The sequence below is a fragment of the Ostrea edulis genome, chromosome 3 (assembly GCF_947568905.1).
Source record: "Ostrea edulis chromosome 3, xbOstEdul1.1, whole genome shotgun sequence".
Taxonomy (NCBI): Eukaryota; Metazoa; Mollusca; class Bivalvia; order Ostreida; family Ostreidae; genus Ostrea; species Ostrea edulis.
In genome coordinates, this window is record NC_079166.1 from 43,293,765 (window position 1) to 43,309,612 (window position 15,848).

At 34.1% G+C, this 15,848-nt stretch overlaps 1 protein-coding gene across 4 annotated transcripts in view; it reads right to left on the reverse strand.

The window, feature by feature from the left end:
• Positions 1-15,848, reverse strand: part of LOC125675771 (uncharacterized) — a 49,289-nt gene extending 33,441 nt beyond the window's left edge. Inside the window, exon 1 of one of the 4 annotated variants that reach the window (XM_048913565.2) lies at positions 15,324-15,848. In XM_048913565.2, coding sequence (XP_048769522.2) covers positions 15,324-15,336 — 13 coding nt within the window. In that variant the 5' untranslated portion in view covers positions 15,337-15,848. The other 3 variants (XM_048913566.2, XM_048913570.2, XM_048913569.2) reach the window with 3 other exon arrangements.

Genomic DNA, 15,848 nt, shown 5'->3' on the forward strand with positions numbered 1-15,848 from the left:
TTTTTCGGTTAGTAAACATTGGGTATTGAGATAGAATGACATGGAATATCAAGGAGCGGAGAGAAAATTGAAAGGAAATTTGTGCATAAAGCAAACAGTGGCCTGCACATTTGAACCAACATGTCTGCTATAAAAAATGGAATGTCTTTTTATAGTCATACCAAACAACATTTATTTCTCACTTAGTCAACAAACCTGCTTTCAAACAAATCTACAAATACCCTCATAAAACTGCAAAGTGTACAGCAATACCCACTTAACAAGGGCAGATAGGCATGAAATTGCAAATGCGCAGTCTGTTGACACATAAAGTGTTATGTTGCAAATATGTGCGATCCTAAACAATCTAATACAAAGGTAGTTTGGACTATCACATATTTCCTGTTATGAGAATGTTATATGATATTGCAGCTGCATTGTATCCTTTAATGCTTTGTTCTATACACACACCATACCGATCATCTAATCCAACTCTTATCACAAACATGATGGCAACAGCAGGGCCACGAGGAACATCATTTCAGCATTGCCTTCTGTCCACACGTTTTAGAAATAACTCTTATCTCATCCCCTCCCACCAATTGGTTGTAAAATAAAAACTAAGCTTGTAGAGGGAGGTAGTGAAGTTCTAGCAAATTCACAAGACCCAGCTAGGGCATACTTTTTCAAAATTCTGACAACATGGTAATGTAATCATTTCCATTCCAGTACACTAATTTTAATAACTCCGAAATTTTGCTTTTCCAATAACAACATATGTATTATGTAGGTGAGTGATAACCATTACAAAACCAAGGAGTTTGTTGGAAATATTTACAATAACCTAAGTAACTAGTTTTAATGGCAAGGATCTGAAATCAATTAGTTGCACTCTGGGACACGAAACCACAACTTATAACTGTTCATGGAAGATGGTTTTCTGTCTGCACCATAAAAACTATATTGACTTTTCCATGGAATTGTAAGTTCACAGTTGACATGTTTAGTAACCTTAAGGTTGACTTGTTTAGTAAGCTCATGGCTGACTCATTTAGTAAGCTTATGGTTGACTTGTTTATTGAGCTCGAGCTAGCATGGTTGACTTGTTTAGTGAGCTCATGGTTGACTTGTTTATTGAGCTAGAGCTAGCATGGTTGACTTGTTTAGTAAGCTTATGGTTGACTTGTTTATTGAGCTAGAGCTAGCATGGTTGACTTGTTCAGTAAGCTCATGGTTGACTTGTTTAGTGAGCTCATGGTTGACTTGTTTAGTAAATTCATAGTTGATTTATTTTGATGTGTTCTTCAGAACTTCTTATCATAATATCTAGCACAATAAATCTGCCACAATCAATGCATTGCCTAGCAACCTCTGTATTATATAATTGAGTGTCAAAGTCATGATAAATATATACTGTGATGTAAGATAAACATGATACATGATTGCGTGTTCAAAATCTTTAGTCATTGTTACACATGGAATTAGAGAGAGAGAAAATATACAAAACACTACGATCCAGTTCTCACAATCTGACAATATTTCTAAAACCTTTTATTTTGTATACATGGACAGTACACATTTCTCAACTTAAATTTTTTTGTGAGGTTTAGTAGCTATGTAAAAAATTCTGCAGAGGTTTCTTATGCAGGACATTCAGTGCCTATAGGTTTACAGTGACATGAACTTGTCACTTCATTTCAAAACATATCAAATGTGTTTTGTTTCTAGAGATAAACAATGAATACATATATCTACAAACAAAACAAACCCTTGCATGACTAACAATTTTCTGGTAGTTTAATATCCATGAAAACAAAAACTAGGTCAAATGAGAAAAGATATGATCAAGAAATGTTAAAGTTTAACTCCCTGAAAACCCCCTCAATTATTTGTGCAAAAATACTATCCGTTTTATCAGTTCTTCACGATTTGAACTGGAATAACCCATGCTTTGATCTATGAAAACAAGGTTGGGTTAGTAAAGACTAAAGCTAGCAGCACATATTGAATTTCACCTCCATAAAAGATTGTAATTTACCTTTCGCTTAATATTGAAAACTGTAATGAATACTCTCAATCATTCTTTTGCACAGTCTATAAAGATATTATAAAATTAAATATTGATTTTACTCCTGTGAAAATGTATTGATTGCAATACCAAACAGTTCGTATTTAAAAACTGAAATAAAGGCTTAATCCCGGAGCCTTTTTAGGTTTCAATTTGATAGGAGAATGCGTATTAATAATGCAAATATTGCATGAAAAGAAATGAAAACTGAAAACCACCTGCAGCCAAAACTGAAACGAAACGCTTCGATGCTGAAAAGTTGGTCTGGGTGCATTCTGGTACAGAGCTCATGGTTTTCTTCATAAAATCGGTGGCCCAAAGAGCAAACAACTCTTTTAGCACCACTAAAGATTAAAATATAGCTTAAAATTGACAGAAAAACACCAAAAAAAAAAAAAATAATGAAAACACCCTATCAGATCAAAAATTTTCTTCTCAAGCTGAGTACCACTCCTATGAAGAACCACATACTATGAAGTTACATACAACATCAACACCACGAATTTCACGAAAAAAAAAAAAAAGAAACCCCAAAAAAACCCTGTTCCGCTGGGCATGCAATTCAATTGGTCTGTATGCTCTTCTCTGCTCAACTTTAATTATCAGACATTCTTTTCGTTTTTAAATCAGACCAGGTCTTTCGCCCGATAAGACACCCTGCATGTCTTTTATGGAGGATATTTACTACTTCCTCACTTCACACACACCCCTACCCTGTATATATCCTGTATAATGCTGATCCTTAGATACATAGAGAGTATTTACCAGGCATCAGATAAGGAGGGCCGATGGAGACAATGTGAATTAATGTCGAAATATTGGCCATAAATCAGTACAGTGGAGGACCTTATTTACCAACAATGACAATCTGGGATCAGGAACAGTTCTAAATATTGAGTCACAATATACCACCTGTATCGTCTTAAGGATTAGGCAGGCAGGTTGTATACCCTGAATGAATGCCCCTATATGTGTATTTGGTTCCTCATTCTTTGTTTATGATAATCAATCCTTTCCTATTCATTTCCCTGCAAATTTGTCCAACCTTCTCCCCCTCGTCATTTGAATCAGATATACATACATGTAGCGAATTTTTCAATGTGATGCAACACTTATCTTATTCTGAAGATTCCAGGGTTTTATCTAGTTTGTAAAAATTACTACCCATTTCATATCCAAGGGGAATTTTCGAGGATGCAAACATGAGCTCCCTGGAGGAATGTTGGGAGCAATCCTTCTCAGAGTACAATGTATAAATTTAATAATTGGTCACTGATTCTGATGATAATAGAAAATGATAGTAATTTAAAATATGTATAAATAGACTTCACACTTGTCGCCAGATTATGAGTGCGTTCAAGACCGCCTTTCTTTGCACGAGTACAAATTCCTGCAGCTATTCCAAACACATTCATCGTGAAAACGGACGGGTTCAAGGTGCAAGAACTCACACCACCTCTGTAGGTAGTGTGGCAGAAGAACAAGAACACATTTGGGCGCACATATTCTCATCACTTGCGACTCTAAGAACAACAGGAATGGAGGTCTCGAACACACACTATATGATGCCCATTGCTTATCACAATAATAAGTTATTCTTTTCTGCTACATACACAGTCATCAAATCTGTGACTTTTCTATCTCTTTCACTAAGAGGACCTCCCCAACTTCAAGTAAAAATCAATCTAGATCCAACTCTGTATATGTCAACGCAGTTATGATTTACCAAAATAGTTTTTGTAGTTTATAATATGAATTATCTACTTTTATGAATATGTATTTTGAAGTTTTGTTATGAATTATCAAGCAATTCTTTAAAACTGCTATAGATTGCTAAATTTTAACTGTTTTGCTGGCTTACCTTGAGATGAACTATTGTAATCACTCCATGAATACTAAAGGACCACAAAGCACACAACACTATGATGGCTAATCCATTCCTTGCTGAATACTGCACAAAAGCTCAAGCATCAAATACCGAGCATCCCTTCATGTCACCAGAGAACGGGTCTATAGAGGTGACACTTATCCTTTTGAACTCATCGGTAAATGTTATATCCACAGCACAAAATCTCCAAAATTTATTTATGTTGCATAAAATGAATCTTAACACATCACTATTTACACTGGTACAGTCAGTCCTCAAGCATGTCAAACTACCGTGAAATTACCTGTAATAACAGCTCAACATCCCTCGTCTCACCATCTGTTGATCTGATGAGGGACCGAGTTATTGTCGACAAGAGTCGATAACTGTTGACACAGAAGTAAAATCACACTGAAGTCCCACAAAACACTGGTAAGAAGCTTGTTTAACAAGTTCACAAGCGAGGACACCATTCATACAAAACCCTCCTTCCTACAATCTGATAGTATTAGAAAACTCCCTGCTCAACAATCCCTCTTGTTTTTGTCATGTTCAGTGATCAATGACAGATTTTTATCAAGAAGATACCCTGTCTGATGACACTTGGTTTTACAGGTATTTAAACTCAATACCTTCAAAATTTTTGCACAGATAAATTTTAAATTTCCATTATTTCACCATGAACCCTTGAACTATTTAAAAAATCATCTGAAAATTGAAGCCCCTATGATATGAGATTAACAAGACCGATATGATGTGATTAAATTCATGATTTATGCATCGGTTACTAATCAATCCTCCAGTATTCAACAGGCTTTTAACAGACAAGACATCCACACCAGTATATGATGTCAGACCTATGTAGCTATCAATAGAACACACCCTCTTTAATAATTGGCACTAAGTCGTGACAGTGATTATAAGGATGTGAACGTGTTAAATTTATCCCTAAAATGCATTAATATAAACTTGAAATGTTTAAAATCAATAAAACCGTACTTTACGTAAATGCAATATGCATGATAAATACAACATACTTAAGAAGCGAAGACGTAAGTTCGAACCTTTAAGACCAACCACAAAATCAGCGTTTGATAAATGCTCCCTGTTGTGATTTCCACTGTGACACAAATGCTAATTGATTTTCTACCTCTTTCAAGCTTTTGAATAACAGAGACAAGGTATATAATCAATAAAAGTCAAAAAGGAAAATTTACGAATCAGTTTAGGTGTATGAGCTGCTCTTTTATAGTGCTTGTGACCACCGAGAAAAAAAAGCACATCACAACAAGACGGTGAAAGTAAGATATATCTAATGTTGCTGGTTTTTTTGGACTTGATATAAAACAACTCTCTTTGATATCTGTTTGTGATTATCAGCTTGTAACCCGAGTCTTACGTTGTTCAGTCATTGATGACGGGCTTCATTGATGTAATAAAATCTCAATGTCAGAATTTGTACATCAAGTTATTGAACACACCAATCACACAAATTAATAATCTATTCATCAACATTAAAACCTTCACTGCTTGACGTATCACAATCCATGATGCCAAAATCCCAAAAAACTCTTGTGTCACATTTTGAAAATCATACTAGAGTGTTTGTGGTACACAACTTACAAGGACCTTAAGTACAATACATTTTCAGAAATTCAAACTTATTCTACCTCTGAAAGAAACTCTGATACAATGCACCTACAGAAACTTAGTTCTGATCATGAGTGATAATACATTGGATATACAAGTTGAATGCATTTTGTTTTCCATGTATGAACAGTGTTGAAGACGAATACTAATCTATATAAATTTGTCATGTATGTGCAGAATAGTGCAGAAAATTTATTTTAAAAATATCATTAAAAGAGGCTGTCAATGTTCAAATTAATACCATTGTTTAATACAGAAAACTATAAAGATATGAGTAAGATTGGAAAGTATATTTTCAGCAGTGTGTAACCGGGAAATACGTACGTTTAATATAATTAATGTTTTACTACAATTTGTCACGTACTATTAATTATGTACAATGTACGTACGTACAATATGTTTTCCTGTAAATATACCACTTCTCCGAGTGTATATGGCATCATCACACGAATACTGATAATTAGCTGTAACTGAATTTCTCAGCGACATCAGATGACCACAGAAACCAGTACATTACGGCACCAGTCTATCATTACATTAAATGTGTATTGGACAAACGTGGTCCATTTAAAGTCAGGAAAACAGACCTAATGACTGGGAACGGTCCACACACAATCAAACCGATTAAACCAAATCAAAATCAGAAAGTGTCAACAAGCTACAAAGTTCAAATCCTATATTGAATCGTAAATTAGATTAACTGATAATGGCCTCTAGGGACTAAAGATCCAGCAGAATACAATGGAATCGTCCTGTATAAAGACAGTACATTCTAACCTTACACCTGTTGATTTCAGGTGTATAATTAAGTCTGCACCCTATAATGTCAGTTTGGGTGGATGTGTTTACACCACCAAGATTCCAGGGGGTCTCTCTGATGAATTTTTCAGTGATCTACAACTTAAACTTGACATTTCCTGATAAGTTCTCACACCATTCAAGATGTCTGCTCAGAGCAACATATTAGTGCATGATATACTAAAACTCTCGATTCATACATACACACAAATGTACGCTGTATGCATTTACAGTGAAAACATGATTTTTGGTGAGGCAGAAGGGGTCTAATTTATGGGGTTTTTTTTCCATGGTATAGGCATGCCCACAGAATTTGAATCCTCCATGAACAGACAAATGAGAACAGAGCACATAGAATGCAAAATCTTCAAATCTGACCCCACCGAAATATGTGACTTAACGTTTTCACTCATTGACACTAAAGCTGTAAACTAATAATTATGCTTCTAGTTATGAGGAATTGTAACCATGGCCATACACTATGGCACAACACATTGTACATAGCTTTATTGAGTCTCATGTTAAGAAACATGATGTGTCAGGCCATCTGACAAATAAGCAGTGGTCACGCAGACTCATGCTCCATTATACATCAAGTGAATCCTCTTAGATCCCCAGGTCCTACACTGCATGAAGCTGTACATAATGTACTTATCTAGCATCCAATATCAATGTCCGACATAGACTTTGTAAAAACTCAAACATAATATTGGACATGTCTAAATATTACATTAAAACACATCAGAACAAGATGGTAAAAATAACATATATGTATATTGTATTATTGTTAGGCCATTCTTGGTAGACTGATTTGACTACGGATAACTCCGTTTACCTGATCAAGACATTGGGCTCACGGTGGGTGTGACCGGTGCTTGTTCCTCCTATAGGCACCTGATCCCAACCTCTGGTATATCCAGGGGTTCGTGTATGCCCAATTAACTCTCTATTTTGTATTGCTTATAAGAGATATGAGATTGATCACTGTTCGTTTTCTTCACCTTTCATGTATACTGATAATTAGATGTAAGGCTTAAAGTAATAAAGAAATGAACTGAATTTCTCAGCATCTAAATATTACAATAAAATTTATTTTGCAACTTGTGTACCCACATTCCCTTGGGGATGTTAATTGAGTGCCATCATGTGTTAATTAGTACACTTCCATGATCAATTCTGGCAAATGAAGGCTTCAAAAAATAAAAATAAAAAATAATGTAACAGGTTAGCTAAATAATAATAATAATTTTAAAAAATAAGAATTTCTTTATTTGAACCACATGGGAAGATAAAGAGAAAGGCTTCAGAATAGATACTCATGTGTACCAAGTCTTTCAACACTTGCTACTGAATTTCGAATTTGATACTTGTCACCAAAGTTTATACTGGTAAACACAATACCCTTGAAGTTTTCCCTCAGTGAAAATCAAGTCAATCAAAGAAAGCTACAGGGGGACTATCCCAAAACTTTAGTCTAATTCTGCACTTTCCTACAACAGTCTTGGGTTTGTTTCCTGAAGTGCTTAGCTATGTAAACATCATCATGTGGCCTGTGCCCCAGTGCTACAAAATCAATTTCTAGAGATTTTTAATATCATACAAATACAAATTTTCAACATCGATCCTTTTTACAAACGACAGGTTTTTTTTCCAACTTAGTACAAAGAAAAGATTTAAAATTCACTATCAATTTCATGTTCTGAGAGTGTTGTGTAGAACTGACATCGTGTAGGACTCTACTCATTATGAGTATCCATTGTACAAATAAATAATGTTTATACAATCATATGCTAAATGTGTTCAGGTGTTTTAGAAACTGTAAGTAGTAGAAAATTGAATCAGACTAAAAAAGTAAACATTTTAAGTAGGTTTGTAAATTGAAAGCTGAATCATTGTTGAAAGATATATCACCAAGCTACAAGCACGGAAATCAAATCCATAAATGGGACATCGAAAAATAAACACAGGAAATAGTGTTAATCTTTGACTTTCAATTTCTTGAAAATAGTATGATCTTAATTAAATATTGCTAGCATACTGTATGGCACCATGTCGAATTCCTGACAAATTCATATGTATTTGCTATCTTTATAAAACAATTAATGGCATGTTATTCAAAAGAATTCTGATTGGCTTGAAGAAAATTAACCAAGGACAATTACCTGCCATAAAATATTGGGTTGGTGCTTGAATCAAAGTTTTACTGGGTAGTGGACAATATGAAGATATACAGAGATTTATGGTTATTACATGAATGAAGATTGACCTTCTCCCCTAAATTTTGCATGACACAACTGTATAGAGACCTCAGTATTAGACTGGTATATTTTACATCAGGTTTGTTCATCACTTACACTAGACACAATATGTACTTCCCTATCAATATTTCAGAGAGTACATCAAACCCTGTAGACACGCCTCCACAAATACAGTTTGAATTACTGTTAGGTTATATATACACCTTAACATATACCTTCTATAATTATCATATAGTTTATAGTCAAAAAAATATAATCTTAAATTCTAATCATGTCAATCTACTTACCTAACTACATTCAATTTAACGAATTTTCAATTACGTATTCCATAAACAAATCCACAAATAGAACTTTCAACAACAGCCACACGCAATACTCCACTTGCACCTCGAGTAATACGGAACATTGATATGTTAATGTCGCTTTAGTCCTGGGTGTATTTACACACCCGTCGTGGAAGATTGTGCGACATTTAAAATACAAACAGGAGACATGAGATCATTCCATTCAGAATAGATAAACAGTGAAAATGCACACTCACAGAAAGGGACGGGGAATATCAAAGCTTTAGCAGGGGTTCCTACCCAGAAACACTTTGTCAAATGTATTCAAATGTAACACAATATACCTTGTGTTGGATATAACAAAAGCAGAAAGGGAAAGCTGGATTGAACTTAAAGAAACATCTGGACTACAATATTTCTTTCCCTGATCAACTTATTATTAAACATCTGTACCTCATTATATCTTTTCCTAAATGTCTCAAATTTTTTTAATACAATGGCAGTGAAGCCATTACTTACAGACTTAGTCAAAATCGTTTTGTGTCTTCTGTCAAACATAGCACATCTATATGACAAACGTGTGGTCACAACTGCTGACCGCCATAAAGATCAACATATCTAAACTTCTTAAGCAATGTCCGCATTATTTATGGACATGGAATTTTTCTGATGTCAGAGGTTATCAAGATCAATTGAATTTCACAGACATTTAAAATATTAAGATAGGCATGATGTTGAGCTATTTTTTTTTTTTTTTTTAAAAACAATTTCCAAATATCTAACATATCTCAAAAGCCACACAGGTGCACAGTATGAAGACAATTAAATCTAATAAATCTACTACTTATTGGGGTTGTTTCTGTGCAGAAGAAAGGGTTTTAAAATTAAAATTAATATCATAAATGCACTAGACCCACTGAAACTCGGACAAGTTACTGAACAACAACACATAATGCTGGAATCCTCTAAGAATTTCCAAGCTTTATGACAAACTTTCCATTGGACCCAAGACATTTCAAAGTAAATTTTCCAAGTACAGTATTATGGAAAGGATTAAGCGGACTTTGAAATACTTTTTATCAAATAAACGAAACATTTATCACAATGACAAAGGATTGTGGTAAAATGAGGGTTCAAAAGGAGAAATTTAATGTATTATTACAGGCATAAAAGAATTTGACATTTTAACATATAAAAATATTTATCATTGATGTACTATATCAGGGTCCATACTGATTGAATTCTTTGTGACTTGTTCTGGCAATTAATTAACTGCTTTTGAAGCTTTAGACATTGCATAACATTTAATTGAAGTCGTATTCAAAAACACAGGACTCTCTGACATAATACATGTATCATATTGATCTATTGTACTTTGCTATATGACCTAGTCAGAATTTGGACAGTGCAATAAAAGCTAATGCAGAGTGTGGTTGTAAATTGCTAACACCAAAATACATCATAACACATATTAATTTTAGGATCTTTAAATGCTCCAGAATCTTTAAATGCTTTTTAAAAAATGAAGTCACTACTTTTTTTAAATATTATAATTAGTAGGGGTGAAACGATGCATCGCGATGCGGTCGAATCGCGATGTAGTGGTCTCGATTCGATGTTCGATTTATTCGGGGTCTGTTTCGGTTTGATACAGTTTTAAAATCATAGCACACATTGCTCTTGATAACACGGTTTCTGATTAGCCAATGGAATTGAAAATTGCCCAATCGACATACGAGTAAACTTTGCTGTATCAAAATGGATGCAGTCGAGTTGAAAAATGCACCCCCATGTTTAAATCCTGGGTATGGCGACATTTCAGCTTTAGGACAAGTGAAAAGAGTGTTGCTTTATGTTAAACGCTTTTATATTATGTAGAATCTATTTGTAGAGAGCAATAAATACAACGAAACATAAGAAAATCTTAGCATTATAAAGAATTTGGTACATGCTATTGTATCGAATCGAAAATCATCGAATCGAGACTAAAGTATCGAAAATTGAATCGAATCGAGAAGGTACTGAATCGTTTCACCCCTAATAATTAGTTGGGTTTTATCTTCTTTTACAACTTGTGATGAAACTTTCAATAATATGCTGATTCTCCACTTGACCTTGATGTCACAATGGTGAATACAGGGTATAAATTCTATTGGTTTAATAATTAGGTTAATCCTCCTGTTGTGTAAAATTTAATATACGTACACACTGTCAAAATGATGGCGGAAGCATTAGTATGATAATTTCGTTATAAATCTTCCCTTATCCTGACATCAAAATCGTACATCAAATTTAAAGAAATATCTGAAATTTTGATCGAATTTGTATTTGATTGCCTTAACAAAGTTTCTTATCTTAATAGACAGTTACCTGACTTGTCTATGGTAAAAAAATATAATAAAATTTGAATTTGAAAAGAAAGCGACTTTTCTTAACACCACAGGGTTTCAGTTCAAACACATTAGTGTTTTTCTGAACAGATAAAGGAGACACCCACAACAGCTGATGCGTGTTGGAATAGAATGGCTCTCCACAAAAAAAGACTTGTTCTCCTACAAGGATGGAGGCCAGACAAGGTGACTGATATTCATTTATCATAAATTTGCCACACAAGATGGCCATTTAAAAAAAAATCATATGTATGATATGCATGTAATAAAAACTAAACTTCATGAGCACATGAATTACTATGGTATTCTTGAGTCAATCTCGAGTCATTTTTAAGCAACCTTATCATTTTTTTTTTCTGTATGTGAATCAAAATTTTAACGGAAACAAGCTAAAAAATTTTATAGAATAGTGTTATGATTTGCATGTACTATGCTGAAATAGTATTCAGGGTTTGACTGGATTGCACGAGCTGGAAAAGCAGGCACTGTGGATCTGTCTACTATTTGAGCATAGTTACACACAAATCATAACACTATTGTTATTGTTATGCTGACTGTACATTTTTTTTGCAAAATGTAGCTTAATAATTACGTTTATATGGAGCAAAGGGTGATCACTGCGAATGCACTTCCAATGTTGAGTGATGTGGATATTTCAAATGCGGTATTGATTACCGGTATTAGTTTGTTATTCTACTAGAGAATAACCATGAAAAATGGATGATAACTTATCATTTTTGCGTTAATCAAATATCTGGAAACGTTTTCTTTATAACAGTTATATTTTATAGTTTATATATCTATAATTTACACACAAATAGAGATCGAAGAGTGCAGTGGAATAATGGATACTGTGTTTGCAAGCAAGCTGCCCCGGGTTTGTAACCGCAAATGAGCACGTTAATTTTTTAAAACAAATACATTTAAAAATCATAATGATATGTGACAAGTTTGAAGAAGACAGAAGTAAAGTTAAAGAGAAATTGTGATAGTGCATATTTATAAGTAACCGTTCACCATGTAAAAATAGTAGAGCATTGCATATATAGGGACAGGCTTACAGGAAGCATAAGATAATACATGTATTGGTGTTTACAAGGTCCATACAATGATTTATCACTACACAAGAAAGGCAGAATAGAATTCACCAAGCTGAAAGGATATTTGGGAAAATATGTATTTCCTATTCATGTCATATGTGACATGTTCACTCAAAAAGTCTTTTCACCCTTAGCCATAATACATATATATATCATAAATTTTCCGCAAATACATAGGAACTACAAATGATAGAAAGAAATGACATGATAATTTTAAAGATGGATGCTGTTAAAATAATTGCCACTGTCTACATAGCCATCAAATTTGTCTCGCACCTCTTCTCTGAACAATGGCCTATTGATGCTGTCGTCCTATCTCCCCATTCTGCCTTTGTTCAGACTTTTGTTGGGGGATATCATTTCATCCTGCTGTAGACCCTGAGCTACAGATACAGTCACTAGATCCAGTCTACAGAGATATAAACCCACCAGTACAAAATAACCTGTCAAATCTCCTCACCACAAAATGTGCCCCACCAATTCATTGTGCCTTCCAGAAATTTACAGCACATCAGGCAGAAACAACTACCCCGAACTTCAGCGAATTGTCAAGTTACTTTGTGACAAATTACATGCTATTATACAATTTCCATGTCTGTTGACGCAGTAAGACTATGTGCAAAGAATTCAAGGTACATGGGAGCTTAATCAATAATACTGTCTTGCAGTGAAATAAAGTTTAAAACGTAACAAATATATAAAAACTTGCACACCTCCCAAAATCGTTATCTTGAAAATTTCAATTCTTGGAACTTCAAAAACCTGTTTTTGTGTAGGAGAGATTATTGTAATTTGTATTAGTACAAGTAAGGGAACTGAAATATGTAAATAGCTGGAAAAAGGGAAACATTGTAAAAAAATCACGAACACTGGTTCACACCACAGTGTGTAACCCGTAGGAGTGCAGACAACTCCCCTCAAATTCCAAAAATGGTGGGCAAATGCATGTTGAGAATTACATAATAACACTGCTATATCGTAAATCCCGTTCATCATATTTCGCTGCAGGGTAATACAAAATTCTTAAATTACCCATTTGATGTGATCTTTTTTTCTTTATATTCAAATAAAATTTTGATCCCATTTTCACACATCTCCGCCACTGTTGGCCTGGCAGTGATAAGCCGCCGGTCTGAAGAGGATTGGAACCAATGTTTTGATGATCTTATGTTACAAGTTTAATCAAGAGCAAAACACTTCACGGATTCTTTGTGGATATTCATTGAACAATTCAGTGGTCGTAAGAAGTAGCGTCAATATTGATGGCAGCAATAGACCAATGTTTAATCTGATATTTTAACACAGATCTACATTAACACAGTCTAGGGGGTGCTGAATTTCTCCTTTTATTGACCACAGTACTGTACCACAGTGTAGTAGGTTCAATAAAGTCCATATGAAACGAAGCAAATGAAATTGAACATTAAGGTATTCTGTATTGATGAAATCACCAAAGTGCATTTTATTTCACTGTGCTTTGCATTTTGACATCACTGGTTAAATTGAAATAAAGTGAATATGAAATTCTGGAGCGAATCAAGGAATTATTAAACTGCTAAAAATGAAAGAATATAAGTATCCATGAGTTTTGATCCCTCCCCAAAATAAAATAACTTTTCCAAAGATTGACAGATAATGCACCTTTCATGATACATTGGTGGTCCAATAAGGGAAATATACTGATATATGTAATTTGTCTAGTCCATGAACTTTTATAATGTTAAAACTTTCTTATTCGTAGCATAATGCCCAACTCACTTTGTCCAATCTCATTAATTTTAGACATGACTCACTTCCAAATAGGATTTAATCGACAGTGCTCTTGCATAACAACAATATATTTTTCCATCGAAGTATAATTTCACAAGAATTTTAACAACCATGAATATTGTAAAGGGGATGGCTCGCATTAGGCTAGTCCAAGGCCGATCACTGAAAATACATTCATCCAATGTTCTAAAAAAAAAAGTTGATATTTAATTCTATTTCACCAAAAAAGATAAATATCCCATACAGGACTGAAATCACAACCAAAGAAAAGCCTTAGTGATTACAGAACTATCAGAATATTTAAATCTCAATATGTTTCATGACCTCATCCTTACATTCTTCCCGTTCTTTAAGAATAATCCAGAAACTGTCAAGGTGTATCACATTTCAGCAAGTTTGGAGCCTATGTTGGGGGCAGCAGTTTATATCTGTTACAATTCTCTGAAAACTCCATCATCTAAATATCTATGACACCTCAAAAAGGTTTACCTATATATTTTTTTTAACAACTCATTTATGCAATACAGGCCTTCAGCTTCCCAGTAGTCAAATCTTAATTATTTATAAAAGAGAACATTTTGCCAATTCTATTCAACAGTGTTGTCATAAATAATTCATGGCAAAAAGTACACAAATATATCTAAAATAAACAGCTTAGCTGGAAAATAACAAGAGTGTACAGCTTTTCTAAATATATAGTTTAGTTCAATATTAGTGTTCCTTTAAATAATACATCATTAACCTTGTCAAAGAAATCAAAAATGCTGGTTTTAAACAGCTATCATGTATTTATTCATGATCAAAGAAGATATGGGCCTATAATCTGTTAATATCGCCCCCTTAAGGACAACCCAGTATAGACTGTACAAATCAAACTTCAAATCAATGACTTTATAACTCTAGTGTATACGTATGTCCTCAGGTACTGTGCATTATATGGAATTGCTTGTTGAATTAAAAATGGACATCTACTTTGAAAAAGTAGACAGTTTAGATATACTTCCACTCACAAGCTAGATTTAACAATTTTTAAAGTAAAAAAAAAAAGGAAATGAAATTAAAATTCAAATCTGTAATTTGTGTGAGAATCAAAATTATGCCACCTCTCCATTTCTCCTTATATTAATTTAGTTTTACTTTGTCTCGTAATGGTACTTACCGATACTCTCCATAATGGAAAACCAGGACTTCCCAACAATAAATGTTAATCTTCTAAGAAAATTTAGATATAATATTAATCCAGTGAAAAAGAAGACGTAGATCCTTCACTTGGATAAAATTCTCCGAGACTGAATTCTGATGCAGTGTATTCCCGTTCTGAACGTGTCATCAGGACTGTATATTCTCACAGCCCGTCTCCAGTAACACACACCTATACACTAAAATCTGCCATCGTAAAATTTAAAAACCTCTTTAACATTCCGTTACTGATATCGTCAACAGTGAGAGGAAGATTAAATGGGGTATTTCAATCCGACTCGCATCTCTACCACCCCTGCTAATCAATCCCCATTAAACTGGTCTCCCTACCTCCAACACAATACAAATGATATATAAATTAGTGGGTGACACACCCCTTGCTGAGGGTATCAGACCCTGATCTAGCAGATTCCTCCCACTGAGACAACAGCCATAGAACAGTGTCACCATGGACCATGCTGAGTGCCCCCAGGGAGTAGTTTAA